We start from the raw sequence: 24,572 nt of genomic DNA, 5'->3' as shown, positions 1-24,572 counted from the left end.
AGATGGTTGCAGCGGGCGATGTCACTTTCGCGGATGGACTGCGTGAACGCGTGGAGTTGGTGCACGGTGCGGGCGTTGTCTAATACGTAATCTTTTTCTTCATGCCGTCCTCGTACTCGTGCCTTCACTCTCTTGCTGTACTCGTGCTCGTTCTCGTGTCCATTCACACCTTGAATTGTGATGGACTCGCGTGGCCCGTCGAGACCCAGCTGTTCTGCAAGCGCCGTTTCTATGATGGTCACCGTGCTTCCCTCGTCGAGCAGCGCGTACGTGTCGCATTTTCCTTTCGGCCCAGTGATGGTGATGGGGGCGATCTTCAGATACGCGCGGCGGCGCGTAGGTTGCTCCGACGTAGCGCTGTTGATGTTTATCGCCGACACGAGGACTTTTTCGTCGTTCTTCGTTTCGGCTTGCGGTTGAGTCGTTTCTTCATTTTTCTTTTCCGCTGTCTTTGTATGATGGAGCATCTTGTGGTGCTTCATGGTGCACCCGTTGAGGCCGCATGGACGAGCGCGGCATGTTGCTCGTTGATGTTTGCTTCGCAGACAGCGGAAGCACACTCGATGTTTCTTCGCTATTTCCCATCGTGTATTTACGTCGCTGTTCGTAAATTGTCGGCACTCGATAAGCTTGTGTTCTCGCTCGCACACCGGGCATCTTGTTTCTCGCTCGCTCGCGTTGCTTGCTGCGTAGGCGCGCTCCGTCCTTTTCCTTGTTATCCTCTCCGTCTCTGTGTCTAACGGAGCGTAACTGGAGCACTTGTCTGCTTCTTTATTCAGGAACTCTGCGAGCTTTTTCAGTAGCGGTGTCTTGTCTCGTTCGTCGGCGGCGAAGTCGTACCACTTATTCTTCATGATCGGTGTGAGCTTCTCGAGCACCTGCCGCAGCATTTCCGGGCTGTGCAGGTATTCTGGTTTTCCTAGTATTTCGACGGTGGCGACGATATTCGCTATTTTGTTTGCGAATATGCAAACATCCCGGGGGTTGTCCGACACTCGTGGTAGCGATTTAATTTTTTCCATTTCACCCAAAACGAGCGCGTCTGGGCGGCCGAACCTTCTCTGCAGGGCTTCGATGATCTTCTCGGGTCCGGTGTGTGATATGAGTAGGGCGGTGACGGCTTCTAGGGCTGCTCCTTTCAGCGCCTTCCTCAATCGTGCGACGTTTTCCCCGTCGGTGAATCCCTCTTCAGTTTCTTCATACGATGCCTTGAACGATAGCCACTCGTTGCTGGAGCCGGTGAACGTCGGTAGTTCACCGCCGTATCTTATTACTTTCCTTTGGCTTCTTGCGACTTCGTTGAAGGCGGTTACAATTGCCGCAACTTCTGGTGACCGCGTGGGCGGGTCTTTCTTCGGTTCCCGTTGCCCGTCGTCCTGTTCCTGGCGGGCCCCCCATCCTCGGTCTTCCTTGTTGTCGGTGTTCTTCGCTATGTAGCGTGGCGGTGAGAGCTCGCGAGTCGGGTTGGCGGCGGGTGGCAGTGGCTGGCTTGAATGCTGTTTCAACCACGACTCGACCCGTCGTTCCGGTTCGTAGTCCTCTTCTTCCTCTTCCGTTGTTGATTCTTCTTCAGCGCGGATTCTTTCTAACCGCGCCTTTTCTAGTTATGCTGCGGCCTTCGCTTGTTCCAGCTTTAGTTCGGCTAGGCGTTCCTTCGCCTCCAACTCCGCGAGGAGTCTCTTGCGGGAGGCTACGGAGCGCCGCGACCGCACCTCTGATGCCTGGCGGAGCGTCTTCGAGCGGCGTGCTGGCGACCCGACGGCGACGTTCGATGGCGCCGCGAGAGCGGCGTTTGTATTTAAGTTGACGTTGCTTATTGGCGCCGCGAAAGCGGCGGTCGTCGGCGCGTCGGCGTTGTCGGCTGGCGCCGCGAAAGCGGCGTTTGTGTATCCTACGACGGGTGACGGCGCTGGCTGCAACTTGTCGGCGGGCATGGTGCTCGGCGTAGGTGGCGTCGAGCTGCTCTTTTCTTCTGTCCTCGTCGTTCTCGTCGCGGTCGTGCAGGTCTCCGATGTCTCCGTCGTGCCGCTCGTTTCTTCCGATGTGTTCGTTGATGACGTTCCTGTGGCGGTGGCGGTCGTCTCGGATACCGATGGCGTGGCTCCTCTTCCGCTCCGGCTTCTCGTGTTCATTTTTCTTCTGATCCGGTTCGAAGCTGACCAATGTTGGCGGCAGGCCCTCTCAAGTGGACTGTAGTGGCGGGGGGGTTTGTAAATAATACAAACAATTATTTCTTCATACGCAGAGGACCAGGGTGCCAAGCCGGAGCGGAGTTATTTCCTTAGTTTCTTCTTGTAGCGCGGGAGCAACTGGAATGCCATGACGCAACGTCGAGTGGTCTTCACACACGCGGCCTCCGTTAGGAGGCTGCGTGGGGAATGCTGGTCGGGGCGGGAAGCCCCCTGCAGCAGGTAGATAGCGCCGCCCGCTAATACGGGCGGGTTACTGTGGGGGCGAACCGCCCTGTTTAGGTATTTGTATTTGGGACACAGTATAGGAGACTGTGTCCGACTCAGAAGATTTAAACCTTTTCGCATTTTGCGAAGACTCGACCGACCTGTGTTTGGTTTTACGAGCCCGGCCAGAACTTTTTAGGCCGGGGACGGACAAGGAACCCGGGAGCGACACAAAACCGATTGGTGAGGTAGGAAGCGCCAATTGCGCGTGGGGATAGGCGTGGGAGTGGCTGGGTACGTTGTGTACCGATTGTGTAGGAGTTATGCAGGGTGAGGCGACAGACGGCGCGGTAGAGTGCGCCGTCGCAGGCGGGGCTTGCGTGGGAGGGGGTATTATAAGGGATTGCGCTATTTGCGCGTGGGAGTGGATTTGGTAGGAGGGAGTAGTGAGGGTCGCACAGAGTGCGTGGGCGGTAGGTGGCGCTGGAAGCGCTAGATTGGATACCGACGCTGTTTCCAACGTCGGCTGGTGGGAGGGCGCTGTGGACGCCTTAGGAGAGGGGGGTGGCAGTAGGTCGCGCGGATTTGGACGACGCGACCCGGGAATGGCGCGGTGCGGAGCAATCTCTCGGAGATGGTGATGAGAGGAAGCGTCCGCCCGCGAGAACATGTTTTGGGAGAGACGAAGGATAAATTCATCCAGCGTTTCTACACCGAGATCGCTACGTATTAGCTCGTTTCTCACATACCTCGGCGCGCCGGCGATAGCGCGTAATGCGAGTGATTGCCGCGCGCGCATTCTGCGGCGCAGGCTTTCACACACATACACATACCAGGCGGGCGCAGCGTACGTGAGGAGCGGCCGTAGGTAGGTTTTATAAACGCTTACCTTTATACGCAGCGGGAGTTCAGAGTATAACACCGGACGAAGTATGGCGTGGGCGGCTTTGCACTTGTTGATTACCTGCTTCACGTGGCTGTTAAAGCGAAGCCTGCAATCAATAGTTACACCTAGGTAAAGGACAGTATCGGACCATGGGATCTGCTCACCAGCCAAAGTGAGTTGGTGGGAGGGGGTCAAACCACCGAACCGAATCACCTGTGTCTTTCGCGCGTTGACAGATATCCGCCAACGCTCGAAATACGCAGGCAACTCATCAAGCCAGCGTTGCGCCTTAACCATCGCATGCGTTGTATTCAACGATGCGGCGATCAAAGCTACATCGTCGGCATATAGCGCGAGGATTTGATTAGAGTTTGGCGCGGGGGAAGGGAAGTCATCTGTGTAGGCGGAGTAAAGCGCGGGCGATGAACAGCTGCCCTGCGGGACACCCGCCTGCACAGAGTGGTTTCGGGAAATGGCGGGGGACACGGAAACGTGAAAGGAGCGGTCCGTGAGGAAGGAGTGCAATATCCTCACAAGCCGCGCGGGACACTGGGTAGTGGTAAGGATCTTATATATAAGACCCTCGTGCCAGACGCGGTCGAAAGCCTTTTCGATATCTAGAAATATTGCGACCGCTCTCTCATTCCTGTTCAAGGCGGAGCTAACATGGTGCAATACTCTAGATATCTGAAGGGTGGTACTGTGTGCCGAGCGAAAGCCGAATTGCTCAGCGCGCGGCGACACGTACGGACGCAGCATAGGCAGCAGTAGTGACTCGAACACCTTGGAGACTGTGCTCAACAAGGTGATGGGTCGATAACTGCCCGCTAAGGAGGCATTCTTGCCGGGTTTCGGGATCATTATTACGCGACCGGTTTTCCACACTGAAGGGAAATGGCCGGTGCGTAATATACCGTTAAACAGCCGCGACAAAGCCGCGACTGTTTTACGGGGGAGGTGGCGGAGGGATTCGTTCGTCACGCCGTCCTCACCGGGCGCTTTGCGCAACTTTGTACGCGAAATCGCACGGCGGACGGCGGACGGGGAGGTGAAGAATACTTCCTCAGCGGGCGGTATCGGTGATGCTAGAAAACCTGACAGGTGTTCGTTCACCACTGCTGCGTGGGCGGCGCTCGACGGCGTCAGGGGGTTCGGCTGAAAAACTTGTGCCAGATGTTCGGCGAACAAGTCAGCGCGACCCTGAGGGGCGTATATATAATTACCCGCGGAATCGGTGAGTGGGCGCGCGGGGGCAGTTGAAGATTTAAGCCTGCGACAGAGGTTGTGGAGCGAGGGCCAGTCCTCGGCGGCCGAGTCGATCGCACGGTGCCAGCCCTCGATCCTGTTCTCCTCAAGCGCATCGCTAACTTGCTCTCTCAAGCGAGCAAGTTGCCGCTTGAGGGTGGGACAGCGCGAATGCTGCCACTGCCGTCGCAGAGCTCGCTTCTTCTGGATGAGGGCTTTGATGTGAGCGGGAATGGGGGGGAGTATGGAAGTGGACGGTTTAAGTGTCGTGGCTTGGGAAAGAGCGGACTTGAGTGCTTCATGCAAGCCATTTGCGAATATCTCCACGTCCTCGGCGCTTGAAACCGCGCGTGAGGGCGTAGAGCGCTCAAGCGTATTCGCAAATAACTCCCAATTAACACAACGGCGGGAGTAGGATGGGGCAAGCGCGGAACTGTTTGCAGTGATCTCGACCAATACCGGCAGGTGGTCTGAGCCGAGATCGTCCACAATAACAGTTTGCGACATCGACTGGCGGATCACATTGTGAATCGTAAAGTCGATGATGTCCGCTTGGTGGGAGTCTGTACGAGGATAGTGAGTGGGTTCGGAAGGGCCCTCTATAACAATGTCGTTATAATCGATAATGTTATAAAGGGCTTTGCCGTTGCAACAATCGAGGCGGGATAACCAGTGCGAATGTTTACTGTTCCAGTCGCCCGCGGCGATCGTCGGCACGCTCGAGGCGAAAAGTCGTTTCACCTCGTTCGTGTCAACTCTCCCCCCGGGCGGCCTGTATACAGCATACATACGCAGCCTGCCCACCGGAAACTCCGCCTCGATGCCGAGCGCGGAAAAGGATTGGGATGTGAAAGCGGGGAGTGGGGTGTGAGGGATGGACTTGCGGATAAGGATCGCAAGTCCGCGGTACTTACGCCCATGCGGGGAGCATTCGTCCTGTCTGTACGAGACGTAGCCAGACGCGCTGAGTTTGTCAGCCGCGCCCAAGTGCGTCTCGTTTAGGAGGACGACGTCTACTCGTTGTTCACGCATGAGGTGGCGCAGTAATGTCGCTCTCTCCTTGCTGAGCCCGCTCGCGTTCCAGTAAATGAAGCGGCTACTCACTGTTGAGCGAGAGTCAGCAGGCCCTGCATGATGATGGGGATCGGGTCGGCGCCTTCCTCCAGCGCGGCCAGCATGCTCTGGAGCACCTGGCACGCCACTCGCATCGCAGTCCGCTTGGCTGGGTCGAGCTGTGCCGATGCTGGGCCGAGCTGTGTCGAGGTTTGTACTCGGGCGGGTTCGGGTAAGTTCGGCTGCGATCGTTGCGCCGAAGTTACCCGAGCGGAGGTCGGCGGCTGCGCTCGTGTGCGCTCGGGCTGGCGCTGCTGCGCATGCGCCGGCGCCTGCGGAATGTGCGCGGGCGGGCCGGCAGGGAGCACGGAGGCGGTAGCGGTCCGAGGGGGCTGCGTGCGGGAACGTTTCTTACCGCTGCGCCCCCTTCGGTTTCTTCTTGCGGATGTGGTTGCGGGGGCGTTGTTCGCCGCCGCCATAAGACCGGTGGAGGGGGCCTCTCCACGAGGCACCGGCTCTACGGGCGCGGGTGGCGCCGCCGGCGCGCTAGGCCGCACATTCGGTGCGGCGCGCGGCTGCTGCGGCTGCTGCTGTGTGGTCGTGGTGCGCGCTATCGGGCCCGCCTTTTTATTGCGGGCCTCGCGCCGCAGCACCGGGCAAGAGGAGTGGTTGGCGGGGTGTGGTCCCGCGCAATTTGCGCAGATGGCGGGGGCGTCTCTTGGCCGCGGGCAGTCCGCGGTCGCGTGGCTCTCTCCGCAACGCACACAGGCAAGCGGCCTGTGGCAATTGTGCGACGAGTGCCGGAAGCCCTGGCACCTGTGGCATTGCGCGGGGCCCCGCTTGGAGCGCCACGCTTCTATGGTGACGCCGGGCATGTACAGCAGCTCTTTGACTGCATATATGCCCGGCGTGAGGTTCTCGGTCTTTCTTAGTATGACCAAGAATATGCATCCGGGGCGCCCTTTCCGGGCGCGGATGGGCCGCGCGAACTCGGGGTCATATCCCCGGTCGCGCAGCGCGGTCATGAGCTCCTCGGGCGTGGTGTTGACGGGAAGGCCACGGACGGCGACCTTCACACTGCGCTCCGATTCAGGGGAGTAGGAGAACCAGGATATCTCAACTCCCTCCTCCTGAATGCGGCGCAGGTACCTGTCCACCGCCCGGTATTCCACCTCGTCCTGAGGCGAGAAGCGCACGCCGGTCCCGTAGGCGCGCGCGCTTACCTGTCGCCCCAGCGAGGCGGTGATGTTACGTAGGTGAGTCGCCCAATTTGGGAGCGACTCAACCACGATAGGCGGGTAGCGGGGTGTTTTCGGCGCGCCGCTAGGTGGCGCCGTTGTAGCAGCGGTGGATGCGGGGGCGGCAGCGCTAGGTGGCGCTGCTGTCGCCCTCGGTGTGGGGGCGGTCGGCTGCGCAGGCGCACTGGCGCGCTGCATGCCGGACGGGCCCGGTTGCGGCTCCTCGGCGGCCTCCACGTTGATACGGCGGGGGCGGCGTGGATCGCGTGGGTGGAGTGGTGGCACGACGGCGCCTGCACTTACCGCCGCATAGGTGGGCGGAGCGGGTGTGGCTGCGGTCGTGTCCATGCTCTCGAAGTCCGTGGTGGTGGTGGTGGTGGTAGCGGGAAGGAGGGCGGGAGTCTGGCAAGGCCGCTTGGCCTGTGCCGCCTCGACCTGCTCCTCCTCCTCGTCGCTGCTGAGGAGGCGACGGCGCCTCGCCCGTGGCTTGCCCGGAGGGATCGGGAGGGTGGCAAGTTTTGCCAACAAAACCTGTTCATCCTCCGGCGATGGCTCCTCCAAGCAGCCCGGCGGTATGCGCGCCAGGTCGCCTCGTCTCATTTCAATGTAAGAGGCCAACCAGCCGCGCAGCTTGCGCGACAGGAGGCCCGACGACACGAACCGGTCGATCAGCACGGCATCCGACAGGAATGCGGTGCGTGGTGATACTTCCTGGTCCGGGTCAGGCACGTCCTCTGCGGCGGCGGCCTCAGGTAATCCCCATTGACGGGGTTGCGTCCAGAAGGGGCGGGAGGGGCGCCCGGGAGCAGAGCTCGACCGGGCTACTCCATCGCGGCCAGTGCGCGTAACTATGCGCGGGCGCGAACTGCGCGCGGGAGTCACATTTGTGTGGCCCTGAGAAGGGCCTTTGGGTCCGGCATGCTCCATCGGGGAGCACGTGGGCGTTTGCCTGCGCTGCTAAAAACGTGTTAAACACACATCACCGCCCTCTCCACTTAACGGCTTTCGCCGAAAAACGGCAGGCGGTGCTGCGGGTTATAACCGGGTATAACAGGCAAAGGCGAACTCCACGTGGGGCGACTAGCAACCGAACTTTATACACAAAGTGGCGTAGTACGCTCTGAATTGCGTATTAGCGAAAGAGATAGCACGAGCGCGGAGCACGTGGTCGGGAGCAGCAAGTGAACACGACCAGCGTACACGGCAAACGCGCCATGACGCAACCAGTTTTGCGTCGATATTTATACTCTACGTGTTATCCCCTCCATTCCGGCTGGCCACGCCCCTTTCCTCACCCTTTATTTTCATTCTCTTTATTTTTACACAATTTTACATTTTCTACGTTTTCATTACATTCATTATTACATTACTAATTAATTCTACATCCATAACATATCCCGCCAACGCCCCGTTTAGACTGCGCGCACGATTTTCCCGAAATTTACTTTTATACTACCCCGTCCCCCGCTTCAGGTGTATAAATATACTGCGGGGAACGGTTTGTGCGCGCAGTCGCGGACGTGATGCTGTCGGGAAAAGAAACATTAAATTTACATATCCTAATCATTACATAATCATTAAATATTAACATCTACAATAGTAAATTCAAAGAAAGACAAAACATTATCGTATACTTAAGGCAACACATAAACAAAGACATTTTCAATATTCAATAAACAAACATAAACATTTACTATCATTAAACAAGACATAAATATTTTAAATTCCAAGTAAATAAGTCTTCAGTCATAATCTTTCATGAATTTTCCTATCTAATTATGACTACGTAATAACAACTTAACAAACATCTTTACATATAAATTCGCTATTCTATTCTTAGTTATAAAATAATCCTTCAGGCATAAGCCTTCAGGAGCTTACTCTACGTTAATACTAGACAGATTAAATACTTTACTTTCCAAACATATAAAACTTTACATTTAAGAACTCAAATAAGACATACATTTATTCATACTAAAAATAAGCCTTCAGGCGTAAGCCTTCAGGAGTTTATACGTTATCTTATTCTATACTAATTAAATGAGTTGTGTACTTTACATTTACGTTTCGTCGTGCACACCCTAAGTTAGCCTTTATTACAGCTATCTACCAGACAAAGCCGCCTAGAAATTTCGAAGTTATCCGCCGCAATTGACACAATACAATGAAAACAATACAATTTATTTAACAAGAACAACGATGTAAATAAACAAGTGATAACTGCGTTAAAAACAACCGACTTCAAACTTGCATTTGCAAAAATGCCCATAAAATAAAAACTACTGGGCCTATCCGAATAAAATTTTTATGGGACCAATTCGACACCATTCCGCATCGAACAAAAAAAGAATCACGTAAATCGGTTCAGAAACCTCGGAGTAATCGGTGTACATACATAAAAAAAAACATACCGGCCGAATTGATAACCTCCTCCTTTTTTTGAAGTCGGTTAAAAAAAAAAACAAGTATTTTTTTTTCTTGTGTTGTTATGTTAATGTTTATTTATTAAATTATTCTTATTTTGATATTCAAATAGGATTCTACTGATTACATTTGCGAAATTTCAAACGAATAGCTGTGTATTATCTTGAGATGATATGAATATAAGTAATTTTTATTTTTTTTCATAAAGGCAAAATGTAAAAACGAAGCTTTTAAAAATTATATTAAAATAATCCATTTCCAATATCAAACATTAGATATTCATGTAAATAATCCCGGTTATATAAATTTTATGTAAATGAAGGAAAAGGTACAAACTGCCATGTGATATAGGAAAGGCATTACTTTTTATAAGATCGCCTGTAAAAAGCATTCGTCTGTCTCAACCCGAATTGCCCCATGGCCCAAATATAACGGGACATTGGTCAGAAATGGGACATTATCGGGGCCGTTAAAGTGGGACATTATTTTTATTTATGTGCTGAATAAAGTGATTATTGAAATTAGGTGCGGAGTAAATCAGAGGGTTTTGAGGTGTAAGGTTTCTGGATATCTTTATGTTAAGCACTTTCAACGGATTTGTTTTATCTAGACGTAACCGTACTTATATTATATCGATTTTGTAGTGTGGGATAGTTTATAAGAATAAATATTATTAAAAAAGTAGAGATTGTTTTAAATCCAGTTTTCTGCATATCCTCTAATAAACGAATATAATAAGTATTTCTGAACATTTATTTCGATTGATTTTGATGAGTGATAGTTATCAGATCAGTTAATATAATCACAATTTTTCCAAGAATGTTGACCTATTAAGTAATATAATACCTATTATATAAAATTGAATGCTTCCTTATATTTTATGATACGTGAATATTGAAACACTCTTATTTATAAATGTTTCACATGTAAATCCTCTTTATAATATAATCAATATTTGGTAACAGTTTCAAGTACTTCTGGCAAATAATAATAAAGATTGTTACGCATGTTTCCTGGAAATTTCGTTGCTATCTCTACTATCTGATAGCACTAAAACACAGCAGAAGCTTATCTGATTTAGCTTTTACATGTGTTTGCTTTTGGACTCAGTGTCGATGAGTATCAGCTGATGACCTCTGACGGGTGTCGAAGTGAAGTACTGTCCCTGACAATGATTTGGGATTGTTGAAATTAGATTGGCGTGTATTGGGTTTAATTACTCTTCCTTCTGTCTACATCAATTACCTAGTTTTTACCCATATTACAGGGGTTGCTATGAATGTTTTCGAGTAATATCAGAGTAAAAACTTGTCGATGTATGTATTTATGAATATGAAATGAATAGATGTATATTAACTCAGGCAGTTAAAATATGGTTGTGTTGTTTATGTTCATTGTCTCTATATACTGATTTGAGTCGTAAGATGTTTATTTTCTGATTGACTTCGATTAATTTTAGTCATCAAATTGTATTTCAATTACATTATTGTTATTGTACAGATTTTAAATCATTGTAAAGGTCTTCTACCTATAATAAATCTCTTAGTATTAATCAAATTGATTAATTTGCACCGCTTTCTAAATGAGACACAAAAATGCCTTTAGCGGGAAACTCCATTAAACCTAAAGACATTAACGAAACAAAAATACCAGAGAAAATATCCTGCCCATGGCTAGAAGGGCTCTTAAGAATGGCTCGGCTAAAAGCTGTTGTAGCAATAGTTTCCTGTTATTCCTATGCTTATCTTTACGTTATACCTGAGTTCTATATTCTTGTGTGAATTTGTTGTCCATTTTTCGATAGTTTAAGACGATGAATGTTGTGGTATAATATATACTAATATTATAAAGCTGATGAGCTTGTTTGTTTGAACGCGCTCTCGGAAACAATTTGAAAAATTATTTCGGTGTTAGATAGCCCATTTATCGAGGAAGGCTATAGGCTAATATCATCACGCTAAGACCAACAGGACCGGAGCCACAGGGGTGAAACCGCGCGGAGCAGCTAATCCATAGATAGATGGGTAGATCTCTACATACCAAAATTTTATTAATTTTCTATACAAATATTATAAAGAGGAAAGGTTTGATTTTTTGTTTGTTTGTTTGTATGAATTGAATAGGCTCCGAAACTACTTGGCAGATTTGAAAAATTCTTTCACCATTCGAAAGCTACATTATCCACGAGTAACATAGGCTAGGTTTTATCCCTGAAATCCCACGGGAACGGGAACTATGCGGGTTTTTCTTTGAAAACGCGGGCGAAGCCGCGGGCGGATAGCTAGTATTATATAAAATTGAATGCTTCCTTATATTTAATGATACGTGAATATTGTGAAATATTGAGAAGGCAAATTATATTTAATACCAATAATGCCAGTGTTGTCAAAAATATTAGAGAAAATTTTACACACGAGATTAGAAAAATATTTAGACCCATTTAATTTTATTTCAGAGCGTCAATACGGTTTTAAGCCAAAAAGTAACACTCTGTCAGCGACTATAGACCTGACTACTAAAATAAAACAGAACATTGACGCAAAAAATTTAGTTTTGGGAGTATTTATTGACCTACAAAAGGCCTTCGATACCGTTTCTCACGAACTTTTAATAAAGAAATTAGCATCCATTAACATTACTGGTAAAGCACTAGACATGCTGAAATCATATTTAAAAAATCGATCACAAATCGTTAAAATAGATAACTATAATAGCATTCCCTTACCAATTACGTGTGGCATACCACAAGGTTCGATTTTAGGCCCATTGCTTTTTTTAATTTATATTAATAATTTACAAGATTTAAAACTAAATGGTCATCTAACACTTTATGCGGATGACACCTGTCTGTTTTATTTTGGTCCCTCTATACATGACATGATAAAGCAAGCACAAAATGATTTAAATAAATTAAATAAATGGTTTCAATACAATCTACTAACAATAAATATATCTAAAACGTGTTATATTAAATTCAAAGCTCAGAACAAAATTATTCCACCACACGCTCCACTTAAAATTAACGGTGTTGTATTAGAACATAAAACCCACGAGAAATACCTAGGTTTGCGAATCGACAGCTCTCTCAAATGGAATTATCACATCGACCACCTAAAAAATAAATTATCAGCACTTCTTAGATCTCTGCGTAATATCACTTCTTGCATTCCTCATAAATTACGCCACACCATCTACAACACGTTAGTCAAACCTCACCTAATGTATTTAATAGAAGTATGGGGTAGCGCTTACAAAAATAAATTAGCGCCACTACAAATTTTACAAAATAAAATTATTAAAACCATTTTTAAATATCCTTTTTTAACTTCTACAAATAAAATCTACGACGATACTAAAATAATGAATTTAAAACAATTATACTTTTATAATACGTGTATGTTCATCCACAAAGCGCTACATAAAAACATAAATACAGATATAATATTCTCAACATCAAATCGCCACTATCCTAATAGACGAGCTAGCTATCTTGCCCTCCCGAAGATCCGAACGAATTATGGAAGGCGAACGGCAACATACGAGGGAGCACGTTTCTATAACGGATTGCCAAGCAAATTAAAAAGTGTAAACTCATTCATTGTATTCAAAAAACAATTAGCGAAACACATCCTGGAAGACCACACGCTCAAACTTTGAATGCAATGAATGAGTACCTACCTAACCTAAACTTATGTTTATAGTATGTAACTTACTCTAAATTTTTAACTAACGAATGATATTTTTTATAAATACCTATGTTTAAAATTTAAGTTTCTCATGTAAGTGACTTAATGTCTTAATGGGAATAAATGTCTTTAAACCTTAAACCTTAATATGTTTTCGTAGCATCAAAACTCTCTAGGTAAAAATATAATATGAAAATTAATCACCAATATTATTCGTTACTATATTTGGCTTCGATATATGTTAAGATAAAGTGCAAGTGCGGAAAACAAGTGATTCAATAAATCCCAGAAATATGTAACAATTTCTAATTCTGAAAGTTAACAGATAAAAGTGTTTACCATTAACAATTAGTGTTGAATCCAACTTGGCCGTAACACATACCATCTAAACACATTTGAGCCAAAACATTTGTTTGTATTAGTTGCGAAAAGCTTAACAAAAAGAAATACGAACTACGCTGTACTTTTCACGTACTCCGAATAAAAATATAAAGCGCATTCAACATTTTATGAGTCATTTAACCCAAAGAACAAGTTCTCACCTTTATTTTACTGGAACGAACTCTCTGCATCTATTTCTGAAATTTCCAGACTATGAATGGTAAGTACTTTAAAATTCACGCGATTTTCGACCTTATGTATATCAAAAGAGGTGATTATGGTGCAGTAAATTGGCTAACGCCTAATAACTTATGTGTTCTGGATAGTTTTATGTAGCGCGTTATCGTAAAGTTTTAAAGCAAACGTAAAATTAGTTTATTGGGTTAGTGTTTGAACGTTGTTTGTAATGAATTAATTTCAGAGGTTCTTTACAAACTGTATGAATCAAACTCTAATTGGAAAGTATTGTAACAGCGTGATCTAAAACCGAGATATGAATGAAAGGAAATAATACTGTTTCAGTAGTACTTGCAATGAAAGCTCAGCTTAGCAAAATAACTTGAAATATCTTTGAATTAAGTAAATAAAAATGATACTTAAAATTATGGTGAAGGTAATGACGATTCACATAAAAGGCGTTAACAATTGTCATAAAGAAAATAATTTACACAGAACATAAGTACTAAACATTAGAATATATTCAACAAATAATGTTTCCCACCTAGTTTATTTATACAATCACTATCGTATATTAAAGCACAGCGAAAACAGGCAGACGTCATAACAACCAGATATATTAGCTTCATGATAAATAGCCTCCATTCTCAATATCGTTACACAAAAAATGATAGCAGGCCACGTGCTTGCAATACTTGTTTCGCATTTCGCAGATTTAACGACCTTTTTCTTACAATTCGAGATGCCGAGACTCTTTTTATGTTACTTAATAAAACCTGTTGTAAAATCGAGAACATTCCCACTTTTATGGGGAGGAGTAATAGATATTTTATAGACATTAAAACGAATTGTATGAATATTTATTATCTGTAATGCCAACCTGTGCCTTAAGTGTGCATTATGACAAGTTTTTAAATTTAATTTTGTTTATTCTTATCCAAGCATCACTGTTATACTTTTAGGTGCTAAAATCCATGTAATTTTAAAATAATTCGTAGGCGATAAAATTTTAGATTCGCTGAAAACATAATTGCATTTGCAATCAAAGCATAGGTATTTATGGCAGATTCGATTTTCAACGACCGTCAAACTGAGCTAAAAAAATATTTGAAAAACTTGATTAAAAATACTTCTATAGCGTATTAAAATAAGATAATCACTCAAAAATCTCAAATAAAATCTTTGATGTTTAAACATTGCTATAAATAACTATTGCGTAGAAATTCTTTGTATGCAATAAATTAAAGCAGGAATTTTTCATACAAATAAGATTTTTTTACTAGTTTTAAAGCGAATTTTTCCTCAATCTATTCAAAGGCTGTCCATGTGTTTTTCTATTACTAGCGGACAGTATTCGCGTTGCTTCGGGAAAAAACAGTCTTCGTCAAATAAAGATTTAACTAGTCATATTTTTCTTTTGTTTATTTTTTATTACAAAAAGTATATTTCAAACAAGAACATATTCAGATATAAACCTACATATTATTCTGTGTGAATTTTCAAGTGATATAATATCTAAATATTATCTATATTAAAGTTTATCTTCCTTATATTTCAATACATCTATTGAGAGCTACAATGGAATGAAATTATTCTATAATGGAATAAACGGACTCGGATTATTGCTTTAAAATTACGTATTTGATTCTTTTTGAGATGCTCTAAAAGATCGTTTCATAGAATTACATTGATTGCTTTAAAGTTAAAATCCGTCTCAAGAAACTTCATTTATATCCAGCCAAAATTTACAAGAATGCTATTCTTTTTTAAACAATAAAGGTAGATTCTCGAAACTCGTTTTGTACAACAGATGGAATAAGTAACAATTCGAGCACAAAACGTGGCTAGATTTTTTCACTCAAAACGTGGAGCAAATACAAGAAATATATTACAAGAATTCAAAGGGACGATCATGGAATTTATTAAGTCCTCTTTCGGTTATATTTTTGTCTTTGGCATTTATTGGCTGAAATAATTGGGTTTGTTTATCGTTTCGTAAAGATGTGAATTACTTGCGGCAATATTCTTGAAGACAGGATTCTCCAGATGTGTGAAGTTTTTTGTAATTGAATGTATTTAGGATTTCTTTTTTTTTCGACTGAACCTGGGTTATGTGTATGGGTTATGTTTAAAATGCGTTCTTTTTCTCTATATTGTTTGAGCAATAAAGTAAATTATCTAAATTTTACACAAGTTTTTCCCCATGTTTTCCCTGTGTTGATAAAAATGTTATTCAAATTAAATGAAGAAGGACGCAGACGGCAGGACATATTCTTTAAAGGCTTCTCGAATATATTCGTTATGAATTTTTAAAATCTCAGTATAATTTTCCTATTACTATGTTTGGAATAATTTACCTATGTGACTCGAGGTAAAAACCAGAAAAAAAAAACACTTTTGGCTTTTATTTATTTCGTTTTATTCGCTACATTAAATAACTACAGAATTGTTTTAGCCCATTATCTATTAAATGAGATCCAATATAACTTAATAGTTTTTCAGTGCCCTCAAGATGTCCAGGACGTAATAATTTTCATTCAGAAATAAAAACGTTCTTACTATGATAATATATTTACGATATGACTAACAACCGTGAAGACTTACAACACAAAAATTATTTATAATTTTATGATCTCATAAAATTGTGTATGTGAAATATTGGTCGCGTATTTTTAATTATGTTAAACAATTGCTCTGAAAGTGGGTTATGAGGAAATTTTTGACGAGGTTTATTAAATACGTAAGATTGCGGGCTTTGTTGATTTTATTATGAAAATATATTATCTTCTGGAATATTGTCTGGAATGCGTTTCCTTGTTGTGATATTGTGATACGCGTAGAAACAAAAAATTGTTGAAAGGTTTGGAGAAAGTACTGCAATTAGGTCATTGTTTATTTTTTAAACTATACTTAATATATAAAGCTGAAGAGTTTGTTTGTTTGAACGCGCTAATCTCAGGAACTACTGGTCCGATTTGAAAAATTATTTCGGTGTTAGATAGCCCGTTTATGCAAGAAGGCTATAAGCTATATATGTATAATCACGCTAAGATCAACAAGAGGGAAGCACCGCGGGGCACAGCTAGTTAACTATAAGCTTGGTGATTGTATAGGCTAAATATAACTTTATTTTATCAATATTAACAAATTCAGTTAAAAGCTCTCATTGTTCAATCAGGTAAAAATTACTTATGAAAGCTTCATTCATTTTCCGGAAGCTATAAACGAGTCATGTTCGCAGTAAAGCAGATTGAAGGAAACTCGATTGATTGCTCAAAGCGTAATTTAGAATGGGTAAATATAATTTGTGTACCTTAACCGCGGTTACGGTTACGTTTGTACCACGGTTACGGGTTACGTGTCTGTAACGAGGTAACCGCTGTGTAAATTGAATTGATTTACATCTTTGCTGAATATGTGTGTTTACTACCGACATGGTACATCATGCAAATGGTTTATGTTTGTAGAAAGAACAATGGTAAGTAACTTCATTAATGTTTCTTTTGTCTTGTTAGTACTTTTTAGATGTTTGGAGTATTAAGACTTGTGTACGGTAATTAAAACGGGAGTAGGTGATTTGAGATACTCTCGACTTACTTACCTACTCTTTATAACAAAATATAATAGATATATTAGTATAGATAATCCTTGAAACTCATTCAGCTAACCGGGTGATATATGTATGCAAAAGTACGAGCACAGAATACTAATTAATAGTAGCTAATGCAAGTAGCTAGTATAATATTAGATAAAAGTTATAAATTTCTTCTTATTATTTATTTTTTACGAATTTAATTTCTATCGTTTAATTTAAAATTTATATGTAGATGAAAGAAAGGTGGCAGAAATCGCTACGTTTAAATATTTAGAAATTAAAGACTTTTTAACGGATTTTAAACGCGATTTATTCATTATATTATTTTCCCGTCGTTTCGAACACTTTACAGAGAGCGTGGTCACGGCGAGTCTCCCCGTCTCTAAATGTATAATACTCGCGTAAAATCAAATACTAGAATATACGTTTTTATATAAGTACATTTTTTGGGCTTCTCATCAAGTGTGGGAGGCATATAATATGTATATTACAATATAGTAGGTATACATACCTACACATATTTGAGAATCATTGTAAATAATCTTTTCAAATTACCTAAATGAATAAAATTAAAAAATATTGCTTTTGAATTTCTGTATGTGAAGTTATTTATTTGATTTTATTGTGATTTTAAACGATATGAAACCTACTTACGTTTGTAAAAAAAAATAAACACTTCCTTTATTATGAAAGTGTAAAAGCAAGGCAAAAACTATCTAGTGCTTAATAATGACAATATACATTGTGTTTTAATCTAAAAGCAATATAGTGCAGAATGTTATTAGTATTGAGTTATATTATATTGTGTAAATTATGCTTATGGGGTAATTAAAACTTATAACTATATTGGTTTTAATGTTTGCGTAGGTTTAATGGGACTAATAACATTGTATTTTATATTGATAGGTCTTAAAGTATGAGTAATGCTGTGATAAAGTTTAATCAACATAATTAATCTATATATATAAAAGAAAGTCGTGTTAGTTACTCCACTTATAACTCAAGAACGGCTGAACCGATTTAGCTGAAAATTGGCAGGGAGGTAGTTTAGAGCCAGGAGAAGGATATAAGATACTAAATACGTACCACGGGCGAAGCCGGGGCGGACCACTAGTTTATAATAAAAATAAAAAAAAAATAAAAAAAAGTCATAAAGTCATAAAATCTTCTTTAAAATGGGCATAAAATGCTTTTTTGTCAGGGCAAATTGTTTGAATACTCAAGATAGTATTGCCACTAAAAATATAACGTATTATTCTTCAACAAACATATACGTTTTTGAATAGTAACACCAAGTTGTTAATAATTTAATTTGGTTAGTTACATTGAGTGTTTGGAAAACTTTGACCCTTATTTCAAAGAGACCCTAAAGTAGTCTGTAACTAATGTTGTGTTTGACAAACCTCTAGTCTGGTAACTAGACTGTGTTTAAGAATTAAAATAATGTATCAAGTTGTCGATAAACTTTAAACTGTATTGTGATGTTGGTTTTGTTATAGTAATGGCTGAAATTAGGTATTTTCTTTAACTTTTTTGCAGTTAATCAAACCATAGTAAAAAATTTTATATTTTCTAGAACAAACTTTCTGTGAAAACGCATTTTCTTTACAATGTTAATTGTGATAATGTGGAGTATTTTTTTACTATAATAATATATATATATACTTAATTCTTTATTAAAATACTTACCTAAGTATTTATATATTTTCATTATATTTGGAACTAGCAACACAAACTAATGTGTCTTTTATTAAGTGCAAAATAACAATAGCCTTCTTTATTATAAAAATTCTGGGAAACTCAATTTTGTAAACCATCTCAATTTACAAAATAATTACACTTAGATCCGTGACCTTTGTGAAAAATAATAGAGTTTCAAATTTCAAGCTAATTATAGTACACGAGTAATTACTGACCAACAAATTAATTACAAAGTGTATACATCGGTTGAAAGTAATCAAAATTTTATAATGAGATGCTGTTGTATGGAAAATCATACCATTTGATGTGGAATTTCGGGTTATTGTTAATGAACTTTGTAAGATCTAAAGAGGGTTAATTAAACCGTTTTCATATTATTAATTTCTATACTGGGTTAAAAAGTTCGTCGTAAACCGATTAAAAACTGGATCGAAAACAATCGAAAAAAAGTTTGTTTGTTTGTTTGAACACGCACTCAGGAACTACTGGTCCGATTTGAAAAAATCTTTCAAACTCAAACTCAAACTCAAACATCTGGGGGCACGGTAGTGCCCCCGCCAAGACGAGCCAAGCGAACAAGCGAAGCGCACGGGCACTACCTACCTTTTCTTGAAGCGCTTCGTCGTTTTTTTGAACCCTCATAACTTGGGTTTGGATTATGCTAGATCAACAAAATTTTCGGGATATATTGTCAATAGCGGACTTATTGAATATATTAAGTTTTAATTACATTAGCTTTTATACTTCAGATTTTATTTATATCTAAAAAACGCTAATTTCGTCACTGACTCACTGATGATCATCAAAATTCTTAAGGTATTTCCTAAAGTCCTAGAAAGCTGAAATTTTGTATGTAAGCTAGTATTAGCACACAAACAACAAAAAAATTATAAAACTTGTAACTTTCATCCCCCAACCCCTTAAACTAGGGGATGGGTGTTTGTATGAGACCTGTAATTTTAAATTAAATTTTGATGACGCTAGAGGTCTAATCTAATAATCTAAAACTTGGTTCCCCTAGATATATATATGTATAGGTACTCCTTGTTAAAAAAAAAATTAATCGACATATAAAATTTTGTTACAAACAACTTACAAAAAGAAATGAAATCCCACCAAAACATTTTCATGTAAAATGTTGCCAAGACGAGCCTATATGACTCGCACTGTCAAAAAGTTATCAGATCTCATGTAGAGCCAAGCTTCTAACACTACACGCCCTAACTCTACAAGGCCTAACTTCACAAACTCTACACCTTAGTCAAAATATGTGGCTTGGCCGTTCGTTACTACAAGAACTATTGTATAACACAAAAGTAATGAACAGTGAATTAATTTTTCACCTTACGTCGATGTGAATGTAGCGAAATGGCCAAGCCACATATTTTGACTAAGGTGTAGAGTTTGTGAAGTTAGGCCTTGTAGAGTTAGGGCGTGTAGTGTTAGAAGCTTGGCTCTACATGAGATCTGATAACTTTTTGACAGTGCGAGTCATATAGGCTCGTCTTGGCAACATTTTACATGAAAATGTTTTGGTGGGATTTATTTATTCAATTAGACTTCTTTTAGAAGCACTTTTGAAACGTCATTACATATTTTAACATTTACCACCGATTCGGAAAGCAGTATCTACGGAGAAGAATCGGCAAGAAACTCCATAGTTGCTCTTTTTAATCATGTCAGTTTTACAATTTAATTTTACAAAATACATTATATTATGTGTTATATGTACATTATAATCATAATATGCCAAAGAACTGTCCTGTGGTTTTTACGCGACAACCCTCCATGGGTTTTTATCGTCCATATATTCCTTAATACTGTAATAGGCTCTCTGAATAAGTACATTTTTTATATAAGTTTTAAATTTAGAACTACTGAACTCTTTAATATTATGAGGAATTCTGTTGTAAAAGCGTATACCTTGACCCATAAATGAATTTTTAACTTTAGCTAGCCGGAAAAATGGAATTTCAATTTTATTTCTGTTTCTTGTGTCATAACAATGTCTATCTCCTACTTTTGTGTGTAAATAAGCGTTATTGTGTACATATAAAATATTATTAAATATATACTGCGACGGTACAGTAAGGATACCAGTATTCTTAAAGAGATCTCTTAGTGAGTCTCGAGCACGCAAATTATATATAGAGCGTATGGCTCTTTTCTGTAGTATAAATATAGTTTCTATATCTGCACCCCTGCCCCATAGTAGAATTCCATAGGACATAATGCTATGAAAGTAGCTAAAGTAAACCAATCTAGCCGTCTCTTCATCGGTGAGATGCCTTATTCTTCTCACTGCATATGCAGCTGAGCTGAGCTTAGCAGCGGTGGTGGTAATATGGGCCCCCCATTGTAGCTTCTCATCTAGTGTCAAACCAAGAAAAACAGTAGATTCCACAGGGTATAATACCTCCCCGTTTAAAATAATATTCCTTTTCACCTTTTTTACATTTGGGAGGATAAATTCTACACAATTTGTTTTTTTTGCATTTAGTAGTAAATTATTAGCATTAAACCAATCGGATATGCGTGAAAGAGCAGAGTTTACTTCGTCAACATTTGTGTCATGTCTATCCACATTAAATATTAAAGAGGTGTCATCTGCAAACAGTACTATTTCACACATATCCTGCAAATAATAAGGTAGGTCATTAATATACACTAAGAACAAAAACGGTCCTAAGATAGATCCCTGCGGAACACCTATGTTAATCGGCGCACCGCAAGATTTCTCTTCATTAACGACAACGGTTTGTACTCTGTTCTGAAGATATGAAGCTATGAGATCCTGAGCTAAACCTTTTATACCATAAAAATTTAGTTTCCGTAATAGAGTGGAATGTTCTACACAGTCGAAAGCCTTAGAAAGGTCGCAGAATATCCCCAAAGCATTCTTTGAATTTTCCCATGCTTTGTATATATGTGACAAAAGAGCGTTTCAGTGTTAGATAGCCCATTTATCGATGAAGGCTATAGGATATATATCATCACGCTAAGACCAACAGGAGCGGAGCAATGCAGATAAATATATCCCATGTTCTTTCTCGGGTATCAAAATATGTCTATACCAAATTTCATGCAAATTGGTTCAGTAGTTAAGGCGTGATTGGGTAACAGACAGACAGACAGAGTTACTTTCGCATTTATAATATTAGTATGGAATATGGATTACTCCTTACGCTAAAACTAAATAACAGAATGACGTCAGTAGGGAAACCCTGGTAATTCTTCAATTAAATATAGTGACCTTTTCCAATTTCGCGAAATCTATTTTTGGTGTCGAACTAAGCACAGCGTGATGGGAATATATTGCGTAGGTGAGATGGGAAAAACAATCTGTAATTTGCCGAGGAGATAAGGTAGCCTTAGGTAGGACCTTACCAAAGGTTATTTATTAATATTAGTGGGAAAATAATATATTAGAGGGAATATTTTTACCCTGATGGCAAATTTTACTCTATGTTCTTTAAGTTAAAGCAGTTAAAAACTGCTTTAGTTATTGCTAAGTATTTCTAAAATAAAGAAAAAGATAATTTTTGTGCCCGTTAACTATTATTATTAGAATTAGAAAAATTAATTATGCGTTATTTACAGTATAACTATTATTTTCAACTTGCAAATTTTTTTAATTGTATATCGTGCGAAAGAGCTAAGATTAAAGACTTAAGAATATCTCAGCAGTTCGAAGGATTTTCGATAAATCACGATAAAAATTTGTTGGGTTTTTATAATAACTCACATTGTATACAAATGTTTTATACGACTAATGAATGTTTAAAAACGTATAAAACAGAAGTTTACTGGCGCCTTTAAGATACATGTTGATGAATAATGCTTGTTCATGCTAATAAATGATGTTGGAATTTTGTGCTGTCGTTTTAACGTGTATTCTTTAATGATTGTATTATTGAGATTAAAAGTGTATTTTTTATTTGGTTCATAGAAGAATTAGGTAATCTATATCATAATGAAGAATGTAAATTTCATACAACTAGAATTTTAATTTTCATAAGACGCTAACTTTTTCCAATGAAAATGTGAGCTAGTGAATGAGAAAACCTGCTTAGTGTTTGTGATAAAATTTTGATATATTAAAATGTACGAAGTTAAAATCCGGTACCAGGAATCGGCTACTAATTAAGAGAATACAACTGTGTATGGAAAAGCATTTTCTCACTATAAATTACACGAACAAAGCCACGTGTGAAACTAGTGTTAGATATATTTTCATCGATGCCTCATTGATAAACAGCAATACAATTCAATGTTAATTACTTCTGATATTGTCCAATGAATCTATAAATTTTATAATGACGCTATAAAAGCTATAAAAGAGATTATGGCTTAATGAATTCTTAATAAGGGTAGGTGCTTCGGGCTCTTAGCAAATTGTTTTTATTTTATGGGCTTATGAATTATGCGTTATTTACATTGAACATTTCGTCGCGTTATTGTTCGCGAATATCGTTTGGAAGCTTTATATGAGCGCCTTTCAACGTTTATAAGGTTTTTAAAAATGTGTTTTAGATTCGGTGGAATTATTTTATAAATTGTTATGATCTAGATAAACAGTTATTTGTGGAAATATTTGGAGCTACTGAATTGTTTTAAATACCAATTTAGTTTTCACCGCGTGCAACAATAAATCATTTTGCACCTTAAACTAATAATTAATAAGTGATACATAATAGAGACAATAAGCTGATTATCCTAGTATAAATTTACATTATATTGTATTAAAGAATTATAGCTGATCAAAACCATAATCTTCAACCATGTGGTTTACCTACATTACGATTTTAATGTCTTTTAAATTCTCTATCCTGTCTATTATGTGTTGAGCTACTTGCCCTGACTCCACTCGTGATGCCTGGCTCCACTTGTATACTTGTAAAGAAATAATTTCTTCTAGGCCGATTTTTTATATTCTCTCTCAGAGCTGTTTTTTACGTGTTGGAGCATGTACAAAAAATCCTTCTTTTTATTATATTATTCTAGATAAAAGTCCTTATCATAACCCGCCTGGAAATTGAACTGTCTACAAAATATAGTGAAGTTACTCCAATCTCATGTTAAGGTTGATCTCACAAATTGTTTGCTTCATTTGAATGACAAATTTAATACCTTGTTTTTGGATTTAGAAACCTATTTGCTTCAGACTTACAGATCTTAAGTAATGTTATCGTAATAAAATGTTAATGTTATACATTCATTCAATCACGAATCACATTTTTTTATATATAGAATAGCCAGGCATTTGACTGCACTACTACCTGATGGTAAATAGTGATGCAGTCTATGAAAGGAAAGATTTAAATTATATTTCTCGGGGAAGACGGAAGCGGGATTAATTAGTAAAAAGTCACCTAAGACCTGACAAATTTTAGATTAGATTATAAAAACAACGTAATGTTATGAGCTCTAGTCTCAAATCTCTGCAACGTAGTGTATTCTATCAATTATTCTTGACCCTACTGTTCCAATATTTTAAGTTTGAAACTATTATTAAAAAACTTCGCTTTACTTCGTCTCTGCTAAACCAAGAAGTTTTCTTGTTTATATTCCTAGTATTTTTCTAAAAATCCGTAATGATCCCTTACAACTTAAGTATTCGTTGTATGGTGTTATCCCGGAGAAAGTAGATAATGAAAATATTATCAACTTTTCCATCTTCCATTGAATATTGAAAATTATTGAATTGAACACAACAATTTTAGACGACGCGATTGACATCTTTACCCCGCTTAGAACAGTTGGTTCAATGCTCTAAGTTGCCCCGTCTGT

At 40.5% G+C, this 24,572-nt stretch overlaps 2 protein-coding genes across 2 annotated transcripts in view; one reads left to right on the top strand and one right to left on the bottom strand.

The window, feature by feature from the left end:
- LOC123692705 (cardioacceleratory peptide receptor-like) overlaps positions 1-24,572 on the top strand; it is a 106,747-nt gene that overhangs the window by 36,449 nt on the left and 45,726 nt on the right. The window lies entirely within an intron of this gene.
- On the bottom strand, positions 5,628-7,745 carry LOC123692706. Its single transcript, XM_045637479.1, has one exon. It carries the CDS (start codon positions 7,743-7,745, stop codon positions 5,628-5,630), a length of 2,118 nt encoding a protein of 705 aa, XP_045493435.1.

Source organism: Colias croceus, chromosome 6 (genome assembly GCF_905220415.1).
Source record: "Colias croceus chromosome 6, ilColCroc2.1".
Lineage (NCBI taxonomy): Eukaryota > Metazoa > Arthropoda > Insecta > Lepidoptera > Pieridae > Colias > Colias croceus.
The sequence above is the reverse complement of the archived record's forward strand: the minus strand, read 5'-3'. Positions and strand labels throughout refer to the sequence as shown.